Here is a 27,764-nt window from a genome sequence, read left to right as displayed (position 1 = left end):
TTCAGGATCTTCCCTCCCCCAAACCAGGTCCTTTCCCTCCCTAAGACCTTGATGTAGGATTTGGCCGTTCTCATCTTCCCTGACTTAGTGGGACTGGGAAGGGCATGGATCCAGTGGGCAGCCAAGGACTCAGATTCAGGTTGTAGTGTTCTCAAATCTACATTACACTCCTAGCACTGGGTCCAATACACAGTAAATACTCAAGATCTGTGCCCTCTGTTTAAGGTCTATTCAGGGGCTGAGATGTGCATCAAATGTGAGAGAATGGGACAGGGCTCATTCTGGCAAGTCACAGTTTAGTGCAGATAAGGGACAGGGTGGAACTTTTCTTTGGTCACGAATACAGGATACAGAAATGGAAAATGGAGAGAACCATCTGCCTAGCTTGGTCTTTGATTGAAATCATCCAGGCTGGTAGGTACCAAGGAGGTGCCTATCTCCTTGGGTAGGTAAAAATCCTCATGTCTCAGTTTTTGGAAGAGTAAATGGGATTTTAATAGCACATCAGTTGATGCAAGTATTAAAAAAACACGTGCTACAGAGGGAATACTCAATAAATTATTTTCAAAATGCCTCATGCCTCCAACATCTCAGGCCTAACACTACCAAAGTGAAATCAGGTGGCTGAAACAGATGGTTGGTTACACGAGATGTTCTCTCCATCTTCCTGTACTTGACTTGAAGGCTTAGGAATCTCCAGGCTGTAACTAAGTGCACTTGGAAGAGTGACACATGGTGTGCATGGCTTAGAGTGCGTGTTTCTCCCTGGACTACTAGACACTTGCTTTCCTAAGATACTCAAATGAACATCGGACCCCAAGAATCTACTTATTTTTGCCCTTATACTATACTTAAAGCCCCCATACAAATGAGTGTTAAGGGTATGAAATTCCCCATCCAGTCACTTTCACATTTTTTTCCCACCCCACTCTTCAATCCCTCAAAAAATTTAACACTTCAAATAAGCTTTATTTGACATATATGGGGTTCTTAAATAGAAATGGCAATGGCTAGAAGAGTGGCGCTTCATCCCTGTAGCAGTTTCGTTGTTGGAAAGGAAAGGAGTCATCAACTAGAATGGCCATTGGCCATCTTTCAGCATCTACACAGTGCTTGGCACACGGCAGGTGCTCAATAAATAAGTCAGGTGTTTGTGGGCCACAGTGTGGGCAAAGGATGATAGAGGCCCCCTTTGGGAACCATGCGCAAGAAAAGAGTATCTTATATCCTATCTATCCACAGTTCTTGGGTCCAGTTAGAGATATTTCTCTCCATTTCGGCCTGTTGTACACTCTCACCCTCATTTTCTAGGAGAGAAACTGGGCCTGTCTCATCCCAGCATCATAAACCCTTCTTTTTCGTGCTGTGGCTTTTCTACGTGGGAGACAAAGCCTATTCCAGTGGGCATACACTCTTTGAGAGGGAAATTGAATTCCTGACTCCTCACGATTGGGGCTTGATCATAGTCTAGAGTGCCTGTCATTTATGGGTAGTTTTAAAATTCCTCCTCTCTATGTAGACTTCTAGTTCTGACTCTCTCCTCCTGAGTTTAAGGGCGTTACTTGGAGAGAAAGACCCCAGGCAACTTGAGGGGATCCCCGCTCTGGAGAAGGAGTAAGGCAAGGAGGCGGGATTGCAGTGCTAGAGGCGGGGCAGCAGGCTCCCAGGACCACCCAATCATAGGGCCGGTCATCCGCTGAAGCCTTTCCCCCACGTCCGGCTCTTCCTCGCTCTAGCGCAGGGTTGGGCCGAGACCCGCGCATGCCTGCAGAAAACCTACGGCTGCGGGAGGGCTGGCCTCCTCCTGCTCCTCCTCCGGACAGGCTCCGACAGTGTGAATAGGCCCCGCTCCCACGTGCGGTCAAGTCTACGGACAAAGTCCGAGCTTGCAGACATGCACCGCCCCCGCGCGGGCCTGTTCCAGCTGACAGCGTCCGGCAGCGCGGCGGAGCCCCGCCTCCGTGCGGAGGTACGCTTTCTGACGCGGTCCGCGCGCGCGGGAACGCCCCAGCCTCGCGGCCCGGCGGCGCTTTGTGATGTATCTCCGGTGGCCCCGCCCCTCCTAGTAATGACAGCAGATCCCAGTGGTTACGCTGGCGGGCAATGTCCGCGGGCGCTAGCCCAGCCTGGTCTCGCAATCCTCGGGTCGCCCCCAGCCCCAGCAGCAGCTGGGCTACCTCCACTGCTCCTTCCCGGGCCGCCAGGAACAGCGGTGTCTGCTCCTGTAGAGAAGAAACAGCCAAGGGGCGAGGTCAGGGAAGGCCATGCCCACAACACGGGCCTTTTCTGACTCCACCCACTTGGCTGATAGCCTCGCCCACTTCAGGTTTTTTTTTTTTTTTTTGTGGATAGCCTGCTGCCCAGTCTGACCCTGCTGTCCTGGGCATCTTTATCTGCTCCAGCCTGGAGAAGGGAGCGAGCGGCTCGGGCGTTGTTGACAGCAGCGGCCCAATGCAGCGCGGTTTTTCCTAGGGGACAATGTGGGAGGTTGTTACTCCGCGACGCGCCAGACTCCTGGGTTCCGGTTTCCCACGGATTCTGGCTCTGGGGGAAGGGCTACTCCGGTTCCTCAAAGACGGGAAGTGTTGCCCCGGCGACCGCCAGCCGGTCGGAAGCGTTGTTCTGGTGACGTCACAGGCGCGCGGGAGGGACAATGGGTATTGTTCTGGGTCGGTGGGACCTGGTTTCTCTTCCCACAGATACCGTACTCCATTCCCACTTCCCTGTGGGCTGGGGCAGTATCTGTGTTGAGAATGATGGGGGGGAGACTCACGAGCTTCATTCTGACACCGTACAGCAGATTTACCACTCTGACAGCAGGGCAGGAGGGAATGCCCCAGCCTCCGGTTTGGTCTCTCTGCTGCCCCTATATTTTGCACATCATCCCACATCCCAACTGCTCATCTTTATAGCACACCCCCCTAATCCGTACCCCGTTTATCTCTGGCCCCCACGTCTGCTCCAGCTGCAATTAATTCTTCAACCAGGTCCTCCACTGCCAGCCTGGCAGCCAGCATCAAGGGTGTGGTTCCGTCCTCTGTGCGTGCATCCACCGAAGTCTGTCTGCTGCTCAGTAGCAGCTGTGGGTATAGAGAAGACCTGTGAGCCCAGGGATACCCTGACTGCTAGATTAGCCTCCTCACACTTTTTAACTCACCAACACACAGTCATCTTCCATTTGTTTTATCTTTCCAGGTCCTTAATCTCACATCAGTTTGCTCTTTGTCAAACCTCTTTGCCCAGTTTTATTTGTAAGCTCACCCTGTTCTCTGTAGGGACCCCAGTGTGCACTGACCTGACAGACCTCCTGAGCATCAGCAGCCACAGCAGTGTGAAGTGGGGTGCGCCCTGCCCGGTCTGGCTGATTGGGGTTGGCTCCAGCCTCAAGGAGGCGGCGGGCAGCAGTTGGCCTGGAGAATCTGGCTGCCAAGTGCAGAGGGGTCTCTCCAGTGCCCACAGTGTGAGTCTGGGGACAGGCCCCTTTATCCAGCAGAGGTTCCCAGGGCTCAGGTCTTCCCAACCATGGCCCCTGGAAGGTCCCGGAGTCTACTCCCCCACAGCACACTTTTGACATCAGGGGTGTCACCCCATCTGTGAGTGAGAATGAGTAATGGGTCAATCAGAAGCACACAAGGGAGAGAGAACAATGGAGACTCAGGGAGACTCATTCATAGCTGAGGTGTCAGGAAGCAAAGTTCTGGCTCTACCATATAGCTCAGGCTGACCTGCAGCTTGTCATGTAACCCATACTAGCCTTGAACTCACCAGTCTCCTGCCTATGCCTCCTGAGTGCTGAAATTAGAGGCTTGTATCACCACACTTTGAAAGTGCTAGCTCTTGACTTTTTTTGTCTTCAGTGTCTTTTCTACCTCCTGCTTCCCCAGCTTCAGTTCCTCATCCAAAGAAGTAAGAAAGCCTTAATTCTCTAACATTCTAGTGCAGTGATTCTCAAACTTAAGTCTAAATCACACTCATCTGGAGGGCTTGTTAAAACAGATTGCTCAACATCCCAAATTTCTGAATTAATAGCTCTCTAGTGGAGCCTGAAAATTTTCATTCCTAACAAATCCCCAGGTGATGCTGATCTACTGTCTGGGGACCATACTTTGAGAACCACTGTTCTAAGGCACTAACAACATTAGTTCATCCAGATCTGATACTTTATGATTGTAGAGGATCAAAAGTTTTTTTTTCATTTTGTTGGTCTAGGTTGCCTCACATACCAGGTCCACAGGTGTCCACGTCAGGGGCTTCTATCTCAGACTCTTGAGGAGGGGTCAGCATGGCTACCTGAGGGAGCTCCCCACAGCCACCATTCAGTGGCCAAAGCTGGCACTTGGAGGGTGGGGTCATTTCTTCAGCCTTGGGGTAAGAGCAAAGATCAGTGAAGGCCATTGACTTGTCCTGTCATCTCCTCCATCAGCTCATCATTCCTGCCTCATCCCTTTCACCTGGCCCACCTCCTCTCCCTCCTCAGGGCCTGAGCACATCACCACTCCATCCTCTTCAGTCTCTGCCTCTGGTTTCAGTGCCCTGAAAGGGGATGAGTGGGTAGAAGTTACACAAGTTTAGACCAGTCAAGGTCTCCAAGATTTCCTTCCTATCCCTCTTCTTTCCCTACTTTCAATATATGCAATAGTATTTCTTATTGCTTCTGGTCATAAATATCATCACAGGAAAGATTCCCTCCCTGAGCCCAGGGCTCTCCTCACGCTCACTTGAGGCCGATGCTGTCCTCTCCTAGTGGGGGCCTGCGGCGGCGGGGGGCCTGTTGACTCCGAGGCCTTCGTGTGAACCCTGGAGGCAGCCAGAGGGCCCCATGCTCACGTCGTCGTCGACGCCGGATGAGCTGGAGAACAAAAAGAGCTCCCAGGGCCAGGAGAAGTACCCCAGCTACTGGGGAGCACAGCACAGGCCAGGGAAGCTGGTTGGCAGGGGGTGCTGGTAGGAGAGACACAGTTACAAAGAGAGGCCATTCCTGGTGAAATTGGTTATTACCATGAGGCCTTTGGTTGAGTGTAGTAACCTCCCTGCCTCAATTTCTTCATCTGTGAAGTGAGGATAATAGCACCTGCCTCATAGAGGGTTAAATAAGTTTAACTGTAAAATGCTGCTTACAGCAAAGCATATAGGCAGCACAATATGACAGTTATTTTTCTTTCATGTTCTATGAACTGTTTGATACAGAGATGACTCAAATACCTTTGTCTAGTAAAGAAGATAAGCCAGAACCCAAGGTTTGTTGGAGGGTTATGTCAGAGGTTAACATGAAGTACTTAGGCCACTAAGGAGGGAGACTACAAAACCAATGGGTCATGAGGGATTGAGTCAGAGAAAGGTGTTGAGGGTAATTCCCCATAAAGAACATTTTGAGATCGAGCTATCCTGTTTCATTCTATCTCTATGAGATCTATGAGAGATGTCATGCTGGCATGAGAGCAGAAGTCAGGGGGAGTGGAAGGGTCACCTACCAGTGCCTGCATATGGGTGAGCAGCCAGCAGGGGTCCAGGCAGCAGGGGCTCCAGGGCCCCCACTGCAGTCATTGCAGCAAGGAAGCGGAGCAGGAGTCCAGAGTCCCAGGGACAACGGGATGTGGGGTGGTCAGGGCCACAGTGGGACAAATCCACACCCATAACCACAACAAACCTGTGGGAAAGGCATCCCAGAGATCTCTGTATTAGTCCCTGACTTCCTTTCCTCTGCTCCATTAGAAAAATTAGCATCAACCCCCGCCCCTCTTCTTACCCAGCATTGACAGAGTCTGTCTCTTTGCCCAGGGGCTGGGTGTGAGGGGCTGCTCTCTTCTGATGAGAGAGGTCCCAAGTTCTTCCTAGCTCCTCTTCAGCCCGTGCTCCAGGATAGGGGAACACCATATCTTTGCCATCACTATCCTTTCTCACCCAGAGCCCCACCCTCAGAGTCAGGGACAGCACCCGGGCCAGGGCAAGCAGTTGCTGGTCTAGGGCTGGGGGACTCAGCACCACCAGCAGGGCCAGGGAGGGCCCCCACTCTGAGTTCCCATCTTCGGACCTGCAGTCACCCCCATCCCAGCCACATTCTGCAGTGTTGCAGCCTTTCTCGCAGTGCCCGTTGTGGAAGTGATCTTGGCAGTACTGGTCATAGGCTGGACTGTGGAATGAGGAGAGAAGGACTCATGACCCCCTAAAACCTGGTTCCCTCTTCACCCCAGAAAGAATTCCTGACATTACATGGCCTCTACACCTTTGATTGCTAAGGGGGGTAGCCCTGGTTGGTGGTCAGAAACCTTGATGTAATAACATCAACAGTGTCAATAGATACTGGTCTCTTAAGAACGTCCTCTCCCTACCCTCCCCAGCTCTCCTCATTCCCTCAGGGGTACTGGTTGCTAGGGGAGATATTCCTTGGCAACAAAGCTTTGGGAGGGAGGCTTGAGGCCTGAGTCCCAAACTCTGATAGGTGCTCAAATAAAGGCTGTGTCTTATCAATATTTTATTGATGTCATTCCATTCTCCTAGGTTGGAGTCCAAAGTCTTCTCCCCCTATTTAGCAATGGTTATTAGGGTGGAAACTCCCTAGAGCCTGAGGCTGCAGCTACCCTGTAGCCCAGGAATCTATTTATCTCCCCAACAACCCCCTCATTCTCTCAGCTCCAGTGGGTTTTCAGGCTCACGTGCAAGCTGGAGGGGTCTCACAGTCATAGCCATCAAACAGACACTCTTCAGAGTCACACTGAGGGTGGCACTGCCCATCCCGGAAGAGAAGCCAGCACTGGGAGTGGGAAGGGCAGCCCTTCCAGGGGTCTGGAACCCCCAGGGAGCAGTCCCCTCCGTCCCAATTTCCTCCTGGGCCACTGCAACCAGCATCACAGGCCCCATCTCCACTTTTGTCCTTACACCCCTTTGCTCCAGGCCTCTGACACCGGGGCCCTGGAGAGTCAGAAGGGCAGGAGCATCGAAAGCCTGGGCCCCCCATTCCAGGTGTCTCTGTGCAGCTGCCATTGTGTAGGCAGGGGGAGGGGGGACCACAGCCTTGAGGAGCTGGGGGAGTCAGACAGTCAGGGTCTCCGAAGCCACTAAGACAGGCACAGAGGGGTGGGAAGCCTGGCTTAGGGGAGGGAAGACATAGGCCTCCATGGTGGCAGTGATGAATGCCGCAGGAAGGGGCTCCGTGACTGCAGGTGGGACCTTCAAAACCCTGTGGTGGGGAGGAGAGAGAATGGGGAAGGACCTTGTGTTACTCTTCCCACTCCCTTCAAGCAAACGCCTGGGTTAAGATGGTGCAGAGAGACCTAGATTCTCATATCTAAAAGGGACCTTCAGTTAGCATTAAGTTAAACATTTTACGGATGTTGAAACCATGTCCCGTGGTAATTTCACACAATGACATATTACACTGTGGTGAAATGGATGAATCACAGCTGTGTGAAATAATACGGGTGAACTGTAGCTTCGAAATGCAAGTCCTGGGAGACTCAATAGACTTGAACTGTATTATAGTGTTAACTTAATCCTGAGAAAAAGGATTTTTTTCCTTTTCCTGTCCAAGGAAAACAGAATAGAGGAGTATATAAGTAGAGGTAAGTTATTAATCTTGTAACTCTTGGGTTAGAATTGTATTATTCTAATTATCGTATTATTTTATTATTATTAGAATTTTATTATACTATTTTTCTAATAATTAGAATAACAAAGGAAGGTGGGACACTAACCAATATGAGTGTATCATGAACCAAGGCTTATGATTAATCCAGTTCCATGGATCTGAGGTCCACATTCACATTAAGAGTTAAAAGAACTTATCCAAGGCCACCCAGTTTAACCTTGGTGAGCTTTTGATCTTCCTGTAGGCAATGCCCATAGTTTCTAAATATTCCCTTCATGCTATCACCTGATCTTCTCCCTGGTGAGCTTCTGAGAACTGCTCACCACTGTGCACATGTGATGACTCTCTTCAATAATTTCCACTTCAGCGCTCCCCCATGCTGCCCTCTAGGATTCCAGCTTTCTCACCTTGTATCTATGTAGGGGGCAAGAGAGAAGCCAGCTTTGTGGCCACTTACCTTGGGGCAATGGCAGGTAAAACCTAGGGGTGGTCCTGCTATGACCTCACAGGACCCTCCATGGGAGCAGGGCTGGCTCTGGCAGGGGTCTGTCTCTACTTCACACCACTGGCCTGTGATAAGGGTGAAATTAGACATCACACACAGCTTCAGTCTTTGCCTCTCTCCTGACTCATTCCTGGGAGTCAGCCTAGCACTGGGAATGCAGGCAAAGGGATTCAAGGGCATCTCCTCTGGGGTGGGGCATAGACAAGAGGACTAGGCTGTCTCATAGGTAGGGATTGTCTGGGTCTCTGTGGTCTGCTTAAATGTGCTCCAGAGATGCCTGGGCCCCTATCCCAGGCCTCACCTGTGTGTCCAGGTAGACACTGGCAGTAGAAGGCATTGGCCAGAGAGTGGCAGGCTGCGGTGCCTGTGGGGTGGCAGGGCTGATCTAGACACTCATCCACATCCCCCTCACAGCGCAGCCCCACAAAGCCTGGAGGGCAGGCACAGTGGAAGCCCCCAGGTTTGGGGCTGCAAGTTCCATGGTTGTGACATGGTTGGGACTGACAAGCATCAAGTTCCTTTGAGCAGTTCTGTCCACTGTAGCCTGGGGCACACTGCAGGCAGGAAGGGTCAGACATGAAGCCAATAGATGAGCTGAGCTCAAAATAGTTTGCCCAGCCCCCACCTTCCAGCCCCACAGCCTCACCCAACTCACCATCTAACAGCCACATGCTACTCAATCTTTCTAATTCAATACCACATGACATGTGATAGTTCAATAACACAGGCTTAACCCTTCCCAGTCCAAACAATGTCTGTGCCACTAAATATAGCCCCATTTTTTTTTTTTTTTTTTTTTTGGTGGTACTAGGGTTTGAATTCAGGGCCTCATGCTTGAGGACAGGAGCCACTCTGTCAGCCCTTTTTTTGTACTGGATATTTTCTACATAGAGTCTTTTTTTTTTTTGTAATTTTTTTTCTTTTATTCATATGTGCATACATTGTTTGGGTCATTTCTCTCCCTTTCCCCCCGCCCCCCTCCCTTACTCCATCCCCCTACATAGAGTCTTGAGAACAATTTGTCTTATCTGGCTTCTAACTATGATCTTCTTGATCTCTGTCTGCCAGGTAGCTAGGATTACAGGCATGAGCCACTGGCACCAAGCTTCATAGCCCCATTTTTGATAAAAACCTCTTTTCCCTACCAGCACACCCACCAGGTTCTCTCATACTTTATAAGTTAATTCATAAGCATCTACTGAACACCCACGTTGTGCCAGATACTGTTTTAGGCATTAAGGAATACAGGGAAAATTAGAGCTCATTGCTGTTTCTTTGACGCTCTCAGTCAACCAGAGGAGAGAAATGGATTACCATTTATAATATGATTTATATATATAACCTTATAAAAACTCTTCTAACAATACTTTATATGGATTATCTAATTTGATTCACAGATAAAGAAATTGAGTCCCAGAAAGGTGATCGACCTTCCTTCCTTCCTTCCCTCCTCCCTTTCTTTTTCTTTCTTGTACTGGGGATTGAACCCAAGGCCTTGTGCATGCTAGGCAGGTGCTCTACCACTGAGCTACACCCCAGCCCTTGTTTTTCAGGCAAGGTTTCCATACATAGTCCAGGCTGTCCTCAAACTCTTAATCTTCCTGCCTCTGCCTCTAGAATGCTGGAACCCTTAACCATTTTCTGATTGGTTCATGCCACTCTGCTAGTGAGAGAAAGGTCACTGATAGGATCTGTACCACACGCTGGGTGCTTGCAAGAGGAAGGAGAACATGCAAGAATGGATTACAGGAAGACTTTGGAGACTTGGAGAAAAGTGGATTCACAAAGAATCTGAGTGACCAGGAGTTTGATGGGAATGAGTGAAGAGGTGTTTTGGAAACCTCTGGAGGAGGGAGTTTCATGAACAACTATGTGAAGCTGAGAATGAGTGCACAGAAGTTCACTACTGGTCAGCATACTTTTGTATATGTTTGTATACTTTTGTATATGTTTGTATATTTTTGTATATGTTTGAATATACTTTTGTATATTCATGAGAACTGGGCATGGTGGCACATGCCACTTTGTAATCCCACTCTGTAATCCCACTGTAATCGCAGCACTTGGAAAGTGGAGGCAGGAGGATTGGGAGTTTGAGGCCAGCCTGGGCTACGTAATGAGACCCCGTCTGTCTCAAAAAACAAAACAAAACAAAAAATTAAACAGTTAAAAAAATGAAACTAACAAGTGAGGTAAACAGTGGGCTAGGAAATCTGCCTGTGTCTTCCATCAAAAATTGTGGTTTTGTGCACAGGAATCAGGCTGCTTATACTTGAATCCCAGCTTTGTCAATTACTTTACCAAGGAGAAACCCATCCTTAGGCTACAGAGAAATTTGGGACATATTCCTGAGGCAGGCACCTTCATGTCACCATTTAGTGAAACAAGATGGAGAAGGCCATTCTAGACAGAGGCAATGGCAGGGGAAAAGACTGAGAGGCAAAATCAGAATGGGGGTGTAAGAAGGCCAGGGTGGTTTTAAGTTTCTGGAGCAGGCAGTGGGACGGTGACAGATGAGGCCTGAGAGGCAGGCAGGGTGAGATCATGCAAAGCCTTGGACTTTATTCTGAGAAAGAAGTGGGCAGCTCCTGAAAGTGTTTATCAGGGAAATAACAGATTAGCTTAACATTTTTTAAAAAGTAGAACTGGAGTTTGAACTCAGGTCTTTGCATCTGCAAAGCAGGTGCTCTACTACTTGAACCACACCTCCAGTCCAAGCTTAACATTTTCAGTAGAATCCCCTGGTAGTGGATAAAGACTGAACTGACAGAAGGACAAGTGTGGAAGCAAGGATGATGGTGGCTAGGAGGCTGGTAGAGGTATCCATGTGGAATGCAACAAAGGCCTACACTGAGGCAGTGAGAAACGGGGTAAAGGGGAAAGGAAGATTTGAGAAATATTTTAGGAGATCTGGTGGTTAGTTGGATGTGTGGGGTAAAGGAAAGTGAAGGGAATTTGGTACATCAGATACTCATTCACCAGTATTACTGTGTCCCATCTCCAGCCCATCCTTGTCTTCTCTCCCATCCTTCCTATAGATATCTCACCTGGCAGAGATACCCATTGGGCTGGGCCACACAGGTGGCTCCATGTTGGCAAGGCTGAGACTCACAGGGGTTCACAGTGTCCTGGCACAACCTGCCTTGAAATCCTGGAGGGCAGTGGCAGAAATAGGAGGAGCCTCTGTCCATGCAGAGGCCTCCATTCTGACACAGGGCAGAGACTTCTATGTCTGAGGAGAAAGACAAGCAAGGAGAGATGAAGTTAAGTGGGGTGGGAGGGTGTTCGGGGGCCCTAGACATTGACAGAGAGGCTTCTTTCTTGGGAGCCACTAACCTTCCCAAGTGGAGGTCCTGTGAGCCTGATGAGTTAGGAACTCCTGACCCAGAAGAGGTTAAAACATCAAGTTCCTCCTCCCATAATATGGGAATGACACCTTTTTAAAGGCTTATCAGGGTGTTATATGACTGCTGTCTTGGCTTAAAATGGGTCTTAAGCAAGAAGAACTCAAGGGAAACTTGTAGTGGAAACATGTGATTTTGCTAGTGTCCCCTAAGTTTTGCATCCATTTTGTTGTTTTCTCACTGGAATTCCATCAACCATCCCTTAAGGCCACAGTAGTCTCTTTACTGAGCTCTTATATCAAGGAGACTGATGTGACTTCAAAGGGGATGGGTGGGTGAAATGTGGTGAGTATAGTTGAGTTAAACGTGGTCCATTCTGAGTTTTAGCCATGACAGAATTGAGTGGCGCTACATTGAGTTTTGTCCTTGATGGTTGTGTTAAGATGGTGTTTGTTGACTGGGATTGTTGGTGTTGCTCAAGTTGTGTTGATTGTGGTGGCAGGAGTGAAGTTGCGTTAGGCTTCTCTAGGTGTTGAACTGTAGAATCAATAACTGTAGTTGCTCTGTGCTGTTTGGCTCTCAGGGTGGATGCTCTGAGGAATGGGGATTGGAGGACAGTGATAACTGCTCCTCAGTTGGTCCTGGGGCGGGTACCTTTGCTCAGTGCTTCCTTCTGGCAGGAGGACAGTGGAAAGTTGCAGAGAGGCCCTGTCCATCCCTGGAGGCACAGGCACTGGAAGGAGGACCCACTCTGGAGGCAGTAGAAATTGTGTGGGCATGGCTTCTGGGCACATAAGTCCATCAGAGTCTGAGGGTTGGGAGGGAGCATGAGGAAGGATAGAGCATCAAGTTTCCAGGCTCAGAGTTCCTCAAAATCCCTCGTCCTAAAACTCCCTTATTAATGGTCTAGACCAGGTGACCTCCCTAATTTCCTTCCATTTCCCTATTTTGGAATGGATCAGAAATCCATTCCTTCCTTCTTTACACCACACAAGCTTCAAGCAACACCCACCCCCACCCAACTCCTATGTCTCCCTACTTCCCTTCATGTGGATGTCTCTCCCAAGCTTCCCTGCAGCACCTTTTTGTCTCTGAGACCCCTCTTACTAGACCTCTCCAGCCCTTTCCCTCATGGCGCACCTGCTCATTGCACCTCACCTGGCAGCTGCCTCCTGTGTAGCCAGGGGCGCAGAGGCAGCTGGGCCCCTGAGGGCCATCTTCACAGGTTGCCTTGTTCCTACAGGGGCTGGACAAGACAGAGACAGATCCCAGTAGGAAGAAGGTTCATGGGATAAGGGGGAGGGAGTGTGTGATGTGCTGGGAAGGCAACCACTGGGGAGAAGGCTGACCAGGAGAAGAGGCAGCACAAGGGTGTGAAGTGGGAGGCAGTCTAGAGCCCAGGGAGAAGAGAGGAAGAGTAGGAAGGCTGAAGGGTCCCTCCTTTCTTCCAGGTGTCTTTGTGCTCTGCTCACCTGTCTGCACAGCTGGGGCGGATTTTTCCCTCACAGCGTGGGCCCTGGAAGCCCATGGCACAGAGACAGGAGGGGGTGCCAGGTCTGTTCACACAGGTACCCCCATTGAGGCATGGGGCTGGAGAGAGGAGGCTGTGAGGGTTTGGGTTCCTTGCCTGTAACTTGGCCTGTGACCTCAGTCACACCGCATACAGGACAGACATCCCCATCAAAACATCAGCTCATTGCCATCCAGTTAAAAAGAAATATGGCGAACTCTGCCCAGTTCCTCCACCCCCCCATGGTTAACCCCAAGATACCAAGGGCACTCACCAGACACACAGTGATCAGTGATGGTTTTGCACTGGGGCCCTGTGTGGCTTGGAGGGCAGGTGCAGGAGTAACCCTCAGGGCTGGGGCTGCAGGAGCCACCATTGAAACAAGGTTCTGAGTGACAAGCTGTTACCATCTCACTACAGGTAGTCCCTGAGGAAAACAGGTGAAGTCTAATAAAGGCGGTCCGCCTTCTCTCCTTCCTCCTTCCTCTTCGCATTCCCTTCCCTTTATCTCCCATCCACCCTCTTTTCTCCCCCCCCATCACCTGTGTCCCCTGCAGCCCATGCCCAGTTTTCCTTGGTGGTGACTGAGATGCAGAGTCCTTAGCCATGTGCCTCACCCTTGATTTAGGGAGTGATAGCCTGGGATATATATGGTATAGGGAGGGCCTCACCTGTGTAGCCTGTGGGACAGGTGCAGTTATAGCCAGAGGGCTGTGGGTAGCAGGTCCCACCGTGGGCACAGGGTGCAGAAATGCAGCCCCCCAGCTCAGCCTCACACTCTGGCCCTGTCCAACCCACATCACATACACAGGAGGATCTGGTCATGAAGAGAAAGGAGAGAATTTGTCTCTTCTCCAGGTCTTCTCCCCTCCCTGTTGATTGGACCTGAGACTCTTGCCTCTTTCTTCAGCAGCTTTGCCCTCAGCCTTGCCCCTTTTCATCCTGACCCCATCCCCCCACCATTCATTCTCTATCTCTGTTTATCTAATTTGTTGATTACTTATTGTCTGTCTCCCCATTAGTCTTTTTTTTCTTCCTGCCCTGGAGTCTGAACTCAGGGCTTTGTGTTTATGAGGCAGGCACTTTCTCCTCGAGCCAAGCCTTCAGCTCTCTGTCTCCTTATTAGGATGAAAGTTCCAGGAGAGCAGTCACTTTGCCTCTTTTGCTCTGGGCTGCTTCCCCAGTGTCTGGAACAGTGTCCACACAAAGTAGATGCTCAGAAGATGTTATCTACGGAAAGATAAACTGACCATGGAATTTACATTCTTCTTTCTGCTCTGATCCTCTAGTCCTCCATTTCCCTCTCTGGATATGAACTCTCCTCTTCTTGGGTAACACCAATCAGTTGAACCCTCCCTTTGTCCTGCCTTAAAAACTTTGCAATCTCTCCTGTTCCCTATTGGCTGTTTCTCACTGACCTATACTTCACTTGCTATCTTCTCCTGCCCTAGCTAAGGAGGACCCAGAGGAGGGGCAAAATGTCAGGGCCTGAATCTGTTACCTCTGGCAATGCCCGTGGTGGCAGGTGCAGTTGTCTTCAGTAGGCACACAGCCAGGGCTTCCATTGGGGCAGAGACAGTGGGCTTCATTTTTCTGATCCTGGCATTTCTTTTTAGGTTGGCACAGGTTGGGGGCACACAAGGGAGTCTCACAGTCCTGGCCTGAAGGTGGGTGGAGAGAAGAGTCAGAGAGAAAACAAAGCCACTTAATGTCTTATGCATGACTTGCTCACTCCTCATGAACCTGTCCTTACTGACTTCAGAATACTGTCTAACTTCCTGTTATATGGGACCCTGTGTGAAATAACCTTCCTATAACTGATGCATTTCTCATCTTTGCCTGGTTAGATCCTAAGCTTTGGATCTCATACAGTTTCTTAGATGGAGTGTGCTTTTGTTCCCTCTGAACCTTTACACGTGCAGTTATCTCCAGGTGTAACATGCTGTCTGGCATTCTGTTTGACAATCCCTACTTGTTTTTGAAGATTCAGCTTGGCCATCACTCCTTTATGAAGCCTTCTCACCTTCAGTCTGGGTTGGCTGATCCTTTGTGCTCTCATAGGACCCTGAGCATTCCTTTCTCAGGGCCATTGGGCCACAATCAATAGAATTCTTGTTAGATTAGATTTAAAGCCACTTGAGAACAGCAACTCTCTTACCAGTATTTATTTATTTATTCATCATGTTTTCGTGGTGCTGGGGATTAAACCCAGGGACTCACGTATGCCTCGCAAGCACTTTATTACTACTGAGCCACATCCCCAGCCCTCACAGTAGGCATGTAATAAATGCTTGCTAAATAAGCAGGTGAATGGCTTCCCTCAAGCCCTGCTTTTGAGTTCCCGATCACATGCACTTGTGCTGGGCCCAATGTATGCCCTACAATAACACCTACCTTTGTTTCCATGGTTGTGTAGTTGTGTAGGTTTTGTACTGAATAATTTTAAGGGGTGCCATTCTCATTTTATTTTCATATCTCAACTATCAAACACCCACCAATGACCTTTGCCCCACTCCAAATGGACTCAAATATCCTCCCAGTTCTTTCTAATGTCTCTTCTGCAAACCTGTGAAGCCAGAGGGGCAGAGGCAAAAGAAAGCTCCTGGGAGATCAAGGCAGCTGGCTCCGGTGGGGCAGGGGCTGCTCAGACACTCATCCACCTCTGTCTCACAGTGTGGTCCTTCAAAGCCTATGACACAGGGGGAGTGTCAGGGAACGCCTTCTGCCTTCCCCCCTCCCTGCCACTCCAGGGTCTGAGCCCCAGTTTACCTGGGAGACACTCGCAATGGAAGGCTCCAGGCTGGTCCTGGCAGCGTCCGCCATTGGTACAGGGGTTGCTTCTGCACTCGTCTATGTCTTCCTCACACTGGGTGCCAGTGAATCCTGGTGGGAAAGGGAGTGGGATGGGGAGAGGAGGTGAAGGTCATCCAGAGAGGTGCAAGTGCAAAACAGCGCCTCCTCTTTCCAGGAAAGGTGAACCTGCAAGGTTTCCTGGAGAAGACGCGGGATAGTTGGGCATAGAGCAACACGAGGGCGATGCAGAAAGAGTGAAGCTCAGACCCTGCCTTCCTATCAGCTACAGTTTCCAACTTGGTAAAAGGGAATATAATAATGGGACCAGGATGGGGTGCAACTCAGTGGTACAGCAACACAGTGGTACTGTACATGTGAGGAAGTGGGTCACATTACCACTGAAAGGGTTAAATGACATAATACCTGAAAAGCACAAAGTCAAGTGCCTGGAGTAAATAGTCAATAACTGTAGTTATTTTCATAGCAGGGAAAAGAAGGAGAAGACCTGAGCAGCTTTCCCTGTGTCTCTGGTGGCAGTGCCAAGACCAGCCTGGGACTCCTAACACTTAGGGAGAGTACACAGAAGAAAGAAAAAGAGGGGTGTCTGGGTGATTTGACAGGACAGACATAAGAGTGGAGAGCAAGCAAGAGAAGATTTGGGGATGTGACAGAAGAGAATTTGGGAAGCATGGAAGGAATTGGAGAAATGGGGGACTACTTGGCCAGGCTAAAGGGAGCTTCAAGAGGCCTCCGATGAGTCATAGGCCTGGAGGTTCCAATGCCTGGGACTGAGGGTGACTGGACTGGAATCTGCACCCACCAGGCAGGCAGAGGCACAGGAAGCCATTGAGCAGGTCTTGACAGCTAGCATGGTTCAGGCAAGGAGCAGAGGCACACTCGTTGGTCTCTACCTCGCAGAGCTGCCCTTCTAAACCTAAGGACAAGAGAGATGGTGAGGGGTGGGCCCCAGCCAGGCCGTCCTTGCTCCTCTTCCTGCTTGGAAGACCTGGGTTTTGGAACCAGTGCTGTTGACTTGCTCTAAACCCCTATCGGACCGTCCCTCTCCTCCCTGCCTTTGGTAGTGTGTGGCTTTGTCTCTTTCAGAGTGAACTGTTCAGGGAGTAGGGTTCCAGCTGGCACTTGTAGGAAGGTGGAGGGGAAGTGCCTTTTGAAGCCATTCCTATGTACCCAGCGGGTGGTGCTTCTTTGGTAGCTGCTCAGCCTGGAGATTCTTGAGGTAAGAATGAGACTAGTGGGCATCTGCCTGGGCTTTGTGCCGGGGGAACAGGGAGGAGTAGGGATGGATTTGAAGGGATTTGGGAAGCTGTGTTGCTCCTGTTTGTCCCTTTGCTTTGTATTCATTCTAGTCTCTACCATCTCACCCTGAACTTGAGCCAAATCAGCCCCTTTTCCTTGTATGGGGAGGCTGCCTCTGATGCTCCTTGGTATGTGGGATTACTGAACAGTTTTCTGTACTTTTCTCTGCTTGTCTGTGGGTGGCTTGAGCCGTGACACTTGGGTGCTGCCCATGTGGTGGAGTGTAATGATTAAAACTGTTGAAGCCCTGGGTTTGAATCTTGTCTCTGCCACTTACTAGCTGTGTGAACTTGGACAAGCCACTTGACTTCTTTGTGCCACAGTTTTTTCATTTATAAGATGGGTATAGTAACAATGCTGACCCCCTGGGTTATTATAAAGAGAAGATGAAATGTGCATGCAAGATGCTCAGACAGTACCTGGCACAAAGTCAGCTCCTATTTTTCTGGTTTCATTTGGGTTTTTGATATTGGCTCTGTGGTTCTCTCCCTAGGAACACTTTTCCCACTGGTAAAACTAGCCTAAAAAAATACTGAGGGTATTGCACCAAACTCAAGCACATAGGCCTTTTGGAATTTTAAACGTTTACCCTTTATCTCTATAGTGGACAGTTTGTGTGATTAAGGGGGAACATTCTGGGTTGGCAGGAGCAGAATATGCAGTGTGGAAAGTTTAATTGCCATTCTACTGTCCCTTGCTGGGTCACTATGTACAGTGGATCAGGTTGTGTATTCTACGATGATCATGAAATGAATGGAGCCCTTCCCCCAAGTTGAGCAGTACACAACCTCACTCCTGTCTATGGCAGCCCTTCTCCTGGGGGCAATAAGTGCCCCAGTTTCCATCTGGGGGGTAAGGAGAGGAGAAGTATCTGGTAGTTACTGACCCACAATTGGCCTGAGGCTGTCCTTGCTCTGGAGGGGAAATACCAAGTGGGTTCAGGATTAGTTCTGTCTCCCCCACCCAAGGCCCCATCTAGCTGTACCTGGTGGGCAGAGGCAGTGGAAGGTGGAAAGTAGGTCCAGGCAGGTGCTGCCTGGGTGGCAGGGCTGGGACAGGCACTCATTGTGGTCAGCCTCGCAGCGGGAGCCTGTGTAACCAGGTGGGCAGAGGCAGTTGAAGGAGCCTGGGGTGTTGAGGCAGGAGCCGCCATGCTCACAGGGACTGGGGCCTTGCTGGGCTGGGAGGAGAGAAGAGTTAGGGGCCAAGGATGGGGAGGACAAGGAGGTCAGACTGTTAGGGAAGGCTTAGGGGCCTGTTTGTGATAAATGAGACCAAAATGGGGAAGGACTTTATTATGGAGAAAGCCTAAGGGGACAATCTGTGGGGCTTGGACGGCTGAGCATGGGGAAGAGGGCCATGGAAGGAAGAGATGTCAAATCTGGACCAATTCAAGGAAAAGGAGCTGTTTGCTTTTCAAATTGAAAGTAATTTTCCCTGTCTTCTGTTCTTTTCAGAGGCCTGGACTCAGAGAGGCTCTGCTGTGGGGAGCCTCACCCATCTGACATTCATCCAGGTCCTGGTGACAGGTGGGTCCTGAGTAGCCAGGCTGGCACAGGCAGAGTGTAGAGCCTGTCAGAGGATTGGTACTGCACTGGGCGTCCCCATGGCATGGCTGGCTCAGACACATGTCTTCCAGGTGGCACAGGAGGCCTGCAGGAGTTAGAGGGGTCAAGGTTCTTGAAGGCTGCTTGAAGCCTGACTGCCCATCCTGGTGCTTCTTTCACCCTCCACCTTGACCCCCCAACTTCCCAATATTCTCTATCTTGACCTGTGCGTCCAGGTGGGCAGAGGCAGGAAAAAGAGCCCACACGGTCAATGCAGGTGGATCCTGGGGCACAGGTGGCAGCAACACAATCATCCAAGTTCTCTTCACAGCCGGTGCCTCCCCAGCCACTCACACACACACAGTGAAAGCTGCCAGGTGAGTTCTGGCAGGTACCCCCGTTTCTGCAGCGAGGAGGACCCTGGGCCTCACATTCATCCACATCTTGGGAGCAATCCCAGCCTATAGGGGGGTGGGAAGGGACAAGGATTGAGCTGGGAGACTTGAGAGGAGGGGAGACCAGGGACTGGCTAACTGGGCCACTGTTGCCATAAATCTGGCTTAAACAACTCACCTGTCCAGGTTTCTGGGCAGTGGCATGTATAGGTGCCCAGCCCATCCTGGCAGGTGGCCCCATTTTGACACTCATGCCTGACACAGTCATCTGGATTCACTTCACAGTCCAGGCCTGTGAAACCTGACAAGGTCATAGGATCAGGGGGTAAGGAAACCTAATGGAGACAACTCTCCCTGCCCAGAATGGGGAGGTGAAGGGGACTTACAGGAAAGCCCATACAGACGCACCTGGGGGGCAGAGGCAGAGGTGAAAGGTGGTGTCTCCCCCTGGCACCAGCTGGCAGGTGCCCCCATGTGGACAGCCCCCGGGGAGGCAGGGTCCCTTCCGGAGCTCGCAGTGTGGACCCTCCCGCCCTTCAGGGCAGAGACACTGGAAGGACCCCAGGGTGTTATGGCAGGAGGTGCCTTTAGGGCAGGGGCCTGGGTCCAGGAAGCACTCATTGACATCATGTTCACAGGCATGGCCCTCAAAGCCAGGTAGGCAGCGGCACTGGATCTGGGGGTACGTGGCCAAACACACGCCTCCGTTGATGCAGGGGTTGGCTGAGCAGAAGTCCCGGAGCTGGCATTGCTCACCTGTGGCGGGAGTTGGGGAGGGCAGAGGGGCTGTTCTAGCACTGCACAAATCTAGCCTATAGGAGCTTGCTTAGCTCCCCCTCTGGATGATCTGGGTGTCAATTCATATTCTCTCCCTTTATTTCCATGCTCTCTTTGTCCTGTTTCATCACCTGCTGCCTTAGCTTTTCTGTGCCTTGGGAGGATGGAGCATCCATGTTTTCTACTCTGAAAATAAGACATGTATCTAATGGTAGGAGTATTGCAAATTGTTCCTACTTGGGAAAAGCACCCAGCATTTTCAGGCAGAGATTCAGGTTGGCACCTCCTTGGGTGAGTTGCTTTGCTTCTCTGATGTGAGTTTTTATTCTTTAGGTGGATATAATGATTGGGATAATGACAAGGAGGCTCAAGGTGCAGCCTTAAGTACCAGTGGTAATGGCAACTGCAGCAGTGTCATTATCAGTTGCCACCAATTACTGCCCAGGTACCACATGCCAGGCCCTGAGCTAAGGAAGCACTTCCTGGGCATCATTTTCTTTCTTTCTTTCCTGGGCATCATTTTCTTTCTTTCTTTCCTGGGCATCATTTTCTTTCTTTCTTTCCTGGGCATCATTTTCTTTCTTTCTTTCCTGGGCATCATTTTCTTTCTTTCTTTCCTGGGCATCATTTTCTTTCTTTCCTTCTTTCCTTCTTTCCTTCTTTCCTTCCTTCCTTCCTTCCTTCCTTCCTTCCTTCCTTCCTTCCTTCCTTCCTTCCTTCCTCCCTCCCTCCCTCCCTTCCTTTCTTTTCTTTTTCCTTCCTTCCTTTCTTTCTCTTTCCTTCCTTCCTTTCCTTCTCTTTCTTTCCTTCCTTTCCTTCTCTTTCCTTCCTTTCTTTCCATCTCCTTCCTTACTGTATTCCCTTCCCTTCCCTCTCTTCCCCCGTTCTCCCCTCCCCTTCCCTCTCCTTCCCTTCCCTCCTCTCCCCTTGCCTTCCTTTTCTTTCCCTTCCCTTCCTATAACCATGGCCTTGTGCATGCTAGGCAAATGGTCTATCTCTTGGGCTATGCCCCCAGTCCTTTTGTTTTAATTTTTGTTTGTTTCTTTTTTTTTTTTTTTGGCAGCATTGGGATTTTGAACTCGGGGCTACACACTTGCTAGGCAGGTGCTTTTCCTGCTTGAGCCACTCTACCAATTTAATTTTGTTTCTGAGGAGGGTCTCTTACTACCTTTGCCCAAGCTGGTCTCAAACTTGTGATCCTCCTGCCTCCACCTCTCCAGTAGCTGGGATTACAGGTGTTAACAATTACACCTGGCCAATGTCATCCACTTTCATCCTCTCAACAACCTAGTCTCATTGTTTGTGGGCTGACAACCAAGGACTTAGAGGGCTTAAATATCTTATACAACTTCATGTTGCTAGTGATTGGCAGATCTCGCATTTGCTCTTATTCTGAAGCAGTAAGCTTACCCCAAGACTAGACCCTATCTTCCTGGGAGGCAACCCCAGTTCTCTCTCTGGGTCAGATAACTGGCCTTTTCCTACTTCCCACCACTGCAGACTTCCCCGGTGCTATTGTGGGCACCCACCACTCAGAATGGGGCCATTCAGATGCTCAGATTGCTTAGCCTGGAGGCCCTCTGGCAAGGCAGGCAATAACCCTTTAGCTGCTAGGTTGAGGGAAGCTTGAGGGAGCCAGGAGAGGTATCAGGATGGTGCACTAAGGGGGCTAATGGCACCCTTAGTTTGGAAATAGTTCAACATTTTTGCAATCGCATACTGGGGAATATTGGTTTGAATAAGTGGATCACTGCCAAGAATTGACTTCTTGAGTCCAATGGCCTTTGTCTTCAAAAGGCCCCAGTTCCTCCTTTCCCACCTAACAGCTTGGCCCACTGCTCCTGCCTATCCCATCCTTGCCACCCCACCACTGCTCACCTGTCCATCCAGGCATGCAGGAGCATTGTGGGCGGCCTGAGGCCTGGATGTGGCAGCGACCCCTTTTGGAACAGAAGGAGGGAGAACAGGGGTTTTCCAGCCGGGTCTGGCATCTCTCACCAGAGAAGCCAGTGGGACAGATGCAGAAGAAGCTGGGAGCTGATACAGAGGAGGGGCTAGGAGAGCGTGGTGGGGTGGGAAGCAGGGCTTGGCAGCTGCCCCCATTCTGGCAGAGCTGGGCATCCTGGCAGGGATCAGGAAACTGGCACGTCTCCCCCAGAAAGCCAAGAGCACACCTGGGCGAGGAGGAGAAAGGAAAACTCACATCACTGGCCTCTCTTCCTCTTCTCTCCCACCTCTCTCCTTTGTCTTCACTTGTTTCCTTCAGCTCCTTCACCTCCTGTCTTCTTTCTTCCCACTCCTCACTCCTTCCTTCCCCTTCTCTCTAATCTCCCACTCCCAGGAGGCACACTCACTGGCAGGTCCCTTGCCCCTGAGACAGGCTCAGGCAGGTGCCTCCATTGGCGCAGGGTTCTGGAAAACTTCCGCATAGCAGCCCTGGAGATTGAACATGAGGATGAGATGGAGCTGAGGGGCCTGTGCTCTCCTTTCATCCTCCAGCTGTTCCTCAGAGACCTGCCTGAAGCAGCCCCTAATGCCCACCTGCTCTGTAATCCCCCCTCTGCTTCATACTCTGGTTGGTCCAGCTCCCCATGTGGTCTCCATGCCCCAGCTCCCTCCATCCCAGGCCTCTTAGTTACTACTCCCCACCCCCTTTCCTGTTTATTCTCTGGCCTCCCAAGTCCAGCCTGGCTCCATCCCTGGAAGCAGGACAACAGCGATCAGGAGGGGGAGGGTGCTGGGAGGGCTCCTGGGAGGTGAATGGCTGAGACTTGGAAGGGATTTCCTTCAGGAAGGGCCTAGTATTGAGCCACTGTGGGGTGGGGACAGCTGGACAGGAAAGGGACTTGGTGGGCCCTTGACCTTCTATGCATCCATCGCCAGCTCTTCTCTCATCTCTTCCCTTAGCAGGTGGTCAGTCTATTCCCTTTTCCTCCTTTAGTGTGACTTTGAGAGCCCCTTGCCTCAGCTCCAGGGCCAGCTGGATTCTCCCTGGGTGCATGCTTGCACCCATCCCCCCAGCAGTCACTGCCCCTGGCACCAGGCCCTAAACCTGAGTCTGAGCAGCACCTCCTATAGTCCTCTGCTCTCCCTGTGGGCTGGTTCCACTGGAGAAAAGAATTTCCTTCATCCAGTATCCCCTCAAAGTCTGAGGTTAGGCTCTCTTCCCCACTCCATCAGACATCCTCCTAAGGGAGATGCCGCCCCCGTCTCCCCACCATGCCTCACCTCTGGTCATGACAATTGGGAAATACAGCAGTGGCAGCAGCAGCAGTGGCAGCAGCAGCACCAGGGAAGGGGGCTGCATTCCAGAGCCCCTTCCCCAAGTCCAGATCCCCTCTCCCTCTTTAGGCAGAGACACTGCAGAAGCAGGGCCACCTCCTCAGCTCCTATTTACCCCTTCTTCCTCCTCGGCCTGCTTCAAGCCTCAGTCTGAGCTGTTTCCTGAGTCACACAATGTCCTGGACACCCTAGTGATGGGGAGGGGGGTGGAGAAACATTGAGGGGGATGAGGGAGGGGCCTTCTGTCCCTGACAACCCCTGGGGAAGTAGGAATGTAGGACAGAGTTGATGGGGGCCAGGTGATAGGCGGGGAGACCTGGCTTGGCTTCTGGGATCCCTGGGGGCAGTCCCAGCCCTTCGGTTTGTGGACATGCTTTCTCCTTTCTAGAGATGGGAATAGGAGGGGTATGACCTATAAACAGAGGTGTGGAGTGGTAAAAGGACTTCCTTATTCCCCTTTTCCAGAGAGGATGCTTAGCTCCAGGTCAGTACAGGTCCTTCTGAGGCTCTGCAACTTATCATAATTTGAAACTACTCACTTTGGCAGAACGAACCCAGGAGATTTCTAGGCCTTAACTCGGCTCTTGCTGGGACCTGTTTTTCTCCATTTTGGGAATGGGCAAGATGCTGGGCTGGTTTGGGAGAACATGGGTGCCTAGCTATCATTATTTTCTACAAATATACACTAGTAGTTTTTGTTTGTTTGTTTTTGAGATAAGGTCTGACTGTGTGGCCCAGGCTGGCCTGGAACCCACAACCCTGCTGCTTCTGACTCCCAACTGCTGGGATTATAGGCATGTGAAACATAGTGTAGTAATTTTTTTTTTTTTTGTGGTACTGGGGTTTGAAGTCAAGGCCTCATGCTTGCTAGGCAGGTGCTCTACCATGTGAGCCATTCCACCAGCCCAGTACTTTTTCTTTTTAATGAACCACCTGAGAGTGAGTCACACATAAGGTGTCATCTACTTCTAAACCCATCAATGTGAACTTGCCTAGGACAAGAGCATTCTTTTATATAACATAATACAATTAAAATAAAAAACTTAGATAGATATAATGCTATAATCTATAATCCATATTCAAAAATTTCCAATTGTCCCATAAAGTCTTTTATGACAATTTTATTTCTAGATCCAGGATCTAGTATAGAATCATGCAGTATACTATATTTGGAAGTTAGATCCTTTTAGTTTCATTTAATATGAGTACAGGTTTTTAGACTTACTTTGCCTTTCATTATATTGACATTTTGAAAGAATATGGGTCAGTTATTTTGTAGACTGTTCCTAAATTTAGGTATATCTGATGTTTAGCTATGTGTTGTGTATATATGTGTGTCTCTGTGTATGTGTGTGTCCGTGTGTGTGTGTGTGTGTGTATGTGTCCATGTGAGTGCTTGGTATTGAACTCAGGACCTCACACATGTTAAACATGTACACTACTACTGAACTACACCTCCAGGTCACCAACACCATCCTTAATGGTTGCCCAGAATGCTACTGTTTGGTAAACTTTACTTCATTTAAATTAGATTCATATCAAAGCCCATTTAGCTGGGTCTCAATTTTTTAAAAATATAGTAATTATTTTGCAGTAAATATTCTTAAACCTACATATTTGTGTGGCTATTTCCTGAGGCTAACTTTTAGAAGTGAAACCACTGAGTCAAAGGATAGCTACTGAACCAAAACTCTTGGTCCTTAAGTGTACCGCGTCATTCTCCAGGGAGCAAAGACTTTATATTTTATTTAGTGTCTTTAAATGTCCATTTTCTTGCCAGCCCTACATATTAAACCTTGCCACTTACGATGTAAGTGTATGTATCTTATTAATGGTTTTATTTTGGAGTTCAAGTCATTTTATTGAGAGACTTGGACGTGGGAAGAGTTGAAAAAGCGCTGAAGCGGGCAATGGGGTCTGACATCGTTGGCAGGGCACGGTCTTACTGGCCTTGCCATCCTGATCTCACTGTTGCTTTAAAGTTGCATTTTGTGCTGGATGTGGTGGTACACAGATATAATCCCTGCACTTGGGAGGCTGAGGCAGGAGGATCTTGGATTTGAGGCCAGTATGGGACTACAGACAGAGACATCTCAAATAACAACAACAACAACAACAGCAACAACAAAAACACATTACAAAAAATACCCACCTCAAAATAAACCCCACATTTTGTTGTAAAGGTTAACTTTCATTCGTGCAATGGTTATTCATATTTTTCTTTGGTGATTTCCTGTCTGTGCTTTTGCTCATTGTCCTATTGGTGTTGTCTTTTTACCATCACCTTCCCTAGTTGAGGAGGCAGCGGAGGGTGCAGTGATCTTGGAAGGGAAAACCTAGTGTGCAAAGTCCCAACTTTTGCACTCTCTAGTTGCTATTTGGAGGGATTCGGTACTGGTGAGTAGAAAAGGAAAATTGGAAGAGACATTAAATTTCTTTTGGAACCACAAAGACCTGGGTGGAAAGAATTGAACTTGCTATTTCTGCTTTGTTGCTGATCTCATGCCCTTTGTGGGAAAGGGGACTGGGACCCTACATTGGAGCTTGGAAGAAAGAAGAAATAGAATGGAGACAGAGAAATGGTTAGGTAGAAGGGAAACCAAGAGTATGTGAGGGCTGGGACTAAAGCCAGTTTAAGGACAGTGTCAGGAAGGTGCCTACTCCACTTCCTGCCTTATCCTGTCTAAGGTAAGTCACTGTGCACCTGCTCAGGCTGTATGAACTGTTCCTGGGTCCCAGACTTCCTGGCTTCTAGTAATGTTGCAGCTCCAAAGCTGCCGCATGCTAGGGGCATGTAAAATTACCCCTTTCCTTACAATATCCCATCAAATAGAGGTTCATTGGCTCAACTGACTTTTCTTTCTTAGTATATCCCCAGGGAAAAGTAAGTCTGTCAATCATTCACACTTCAGTTGTGGAGATTTTGACCTTAAGAGGATCAGCCTATGAGCTGAGCTCTGATAATGTGACTGAATACAAAGAAGACAAGAGCTCATTGCAGACATAAAACTAAGCAAAACTGATCCATCCTGATAAGTTGTGTACAAATATAATCTCTTTATAGATTATTTATAAATATAAATTCAAGGTACATGGGGCCTCCTTGATCCCCCAGACCTCTCTACTTTCTTGGAGGTTATTCTCCAACTTCTTGCACCAGTGTCTATGCCTCAATTCCTGGATCTTTTCTATTTTTAAACCTGGCCCTAGGTGATCTCATCTCATGGTTCCCTGACAGATTTAAATACCACCTATGAAGAATTTACCTAATCTTCCCCTCCAAACCTTCTCCGTTCTCTGCACTGTGACCTGTGAGAGAAGACAGGGTCATGGTGAGAATTAGCCTGATTTGGCATGTATTTTGAAACCAGAGTTGCCATAGTTGGACTGAGTTAGGGCTATGCTGGTTGGGTCTCCAGGAAGCAGACTTTGAGATTTAATCTGGATTTAATGATGGCCCCTCAGAGATGTCCTGAATTGGGGTGAGGTAGCCAGTCCTTTTCATCCATTCAGTCATAAGATGAGATGCATCTGAAAAGAGTATGACATTGGGGAAGCAGTTATCTTTAGTCCACAAAGAAGAATGTCAGCTGAGCACTGTCTTCCAGTGGAAGACTTGAACAATGCTGTCAACTAACTAATCCTCACTGACATCTATAGAACATTCTACTGAAAAATAGCGGAATATAGGGCTTGTCGAGTGACTCAAGTGGTAGAATATCTGCCTAGCTCGCATGAAGCTCTGAATTCAAACCCCAGTACCACCACCAAAAAAAAAAAAAGCAGAGTATAACATTTTTTTTCAAAGGCACTGGGTACATTCTTCAGGGTAGACAAATGTTAGACCACCAAACAAATCTCAATAAACTTAAGACTGAAATCAAAGTATGCTTTTTAATCACAACTGAGTTAAATTAGAAAACAACAACAAAGGGAAACTTGAGAAAATTACAAGTGTGTAAAAATTAAACAACTACTTCTAAAAACCACTGGATCAATGAGAAAGTATTTTGAATTCATTATTTTTGCATTTATATACGCTAATTAAAAACAAAATAGTTTGAGTTGAATGAAAATGAAAACATAACATACCAGAACTTTTGAGATGCAGATAAAACCATGCTTATAGGGAGTTTAAAGTCCATAATGCTAATGTTAGAAAAGAATATAGAATAACAATCATAATAATCTGAACTTCCATAATAAAAAAACTAGAAAAAGAACAAATTAAGCTCAAAGCAAGCAGAAGTAAGAAAAGAATAAATATGGACATAGAAATGAAATAGGAAATAAACAAATCGTAGAGAAAACTGGTGAAACCCAAAGTTAACTTTTTTTTTTTTGAGATGAAGTTTCACTATGTATCCCAGGTTGGCCTTGAACTCATGATCCTTCTAATTCTACCCCTCAAGGGCTGGAATTGCATGGTGCACTACCAACAAGGCCCAAAGTTGCCTTTTTGACAAGATAAACTTCATAAATCCTTAGTTAGATTGACCAAGAAAAAGCGAAGACATAAATTATTAAAATTAGGAATGAAATAATGAAATAATATAGGAAAATATGGTGTGCCAACAAATTAGACAATTTACATGAAATAGACAATTTCCTAAAATGATACAAATTGTTAAAACTGACTTAAGGAAAAACTGTGAATAGACAAGTAAAGATATTGAATTAGTAATCAACACCCCCAAATCAAGTAATAT

General features: G+C 48.8%; 1 protein-coding gene and 1 long non-coding RNA gene across 7 annotated transcripts in view; one reads left to right on the top strand and one right to left on the bottom strand.

Annotated features, from left to right (window-relative positions):
• Positions 1-948: 948 nt before the first annotated feature.
• Positions 949-23,231, bottom strand: Notch4 (notch receptor 4). 6 transcript variants are annotated; one of them, XM_074082491.1, is made up of 30 exons: positions 23,002-23,231; positions 22,128-22,209; positions 21,652-21,947; positions 19,405-19,752; positions 19,175-19,297; positions 18,826-19,062; positions 18,552-18,707; positions 18,040-18,234; positions 16,558-16,671; positions 15,714-15,827; positions 15,511-15,633; positions 14,446-14,605; positions 13,616-13,761; positions 13,219-13,371; positions 12,907-13,024; positions 12,593-12,680; positions 12,089-12,242; positions 11,138-11,322; positions 8,392-8,644; positions 8,043-8,155; positions 6,654-7,177; positions 5,747-6,130; positions 5,472-5,647; positions 4,719-4,941; positions 4,452-4,533; positions 4,224-4,362; positions 3,296-3,591; positions 2,933-3,080; positions 2,371-2,468; positions 949-2,222 (listed from the first exon to the last, which is right to left on the bottom strand). In XM_074082491.1, exons 1-30 carry the CDS (start codon positions 23,078-23,080, stop codon positions 1,524-1,526), a joined length of 6,006 nt encoding a protein of 2,001 aa, XP_073938592.1. In that variant the 5' UTR covers positions 23,081-23,231; the 3' UTR covers positions 949-1,523. The 6 variants fall into 6 exon arrangements, with proteins under 6 accessions (XP_073938592.1, XP_073938593.1, XP_073938595.1 ...); XM_074082492.1 differs by having other exon boundaries at positions 4,461-4,533; XM_074082494.1 differs by having other exon boundaries at positions 4,719-4,893.
• Positions 1,842-27,764, top strand: part of LOC141425653 (uncharacterized) — a 40,974-nt gene continuing 15,051 nt past the window's right edge. Inside the window, exons 1-3 of the long non-coding RNA XR_012450687.1 lie at positions 1,842-1,969; positions 15,913-16,974; positions 18,512-18,583. This is a non-coding gene — a long non-coding RNA (uncharacterized lncRNA). The remainder of the gene's footprint in view (positions 1,970-15,912; positions 16,975-18,511; positions 18,584-27,764) is intronic.

This window comes from Castor canadensis, chromosome 8 (assembly GCF_047511655.1).
Source record: "Castor canadensis chromosome 8, mCasCan1.hap1v2, whole genome shotgun sequence".
Classification (NCBI taxonomy): domain Eukaryota; kingdom Metazoa; phylum Chordata; class Mammalia; order Rodentia; family Castoridae; genus Castor; species Castor canadensis.
The sequence above is the reverse complement of the archived record's forward strand: the minus strand, read 5'-3'. Positions and strand labels throughout refer to the sequence as shown.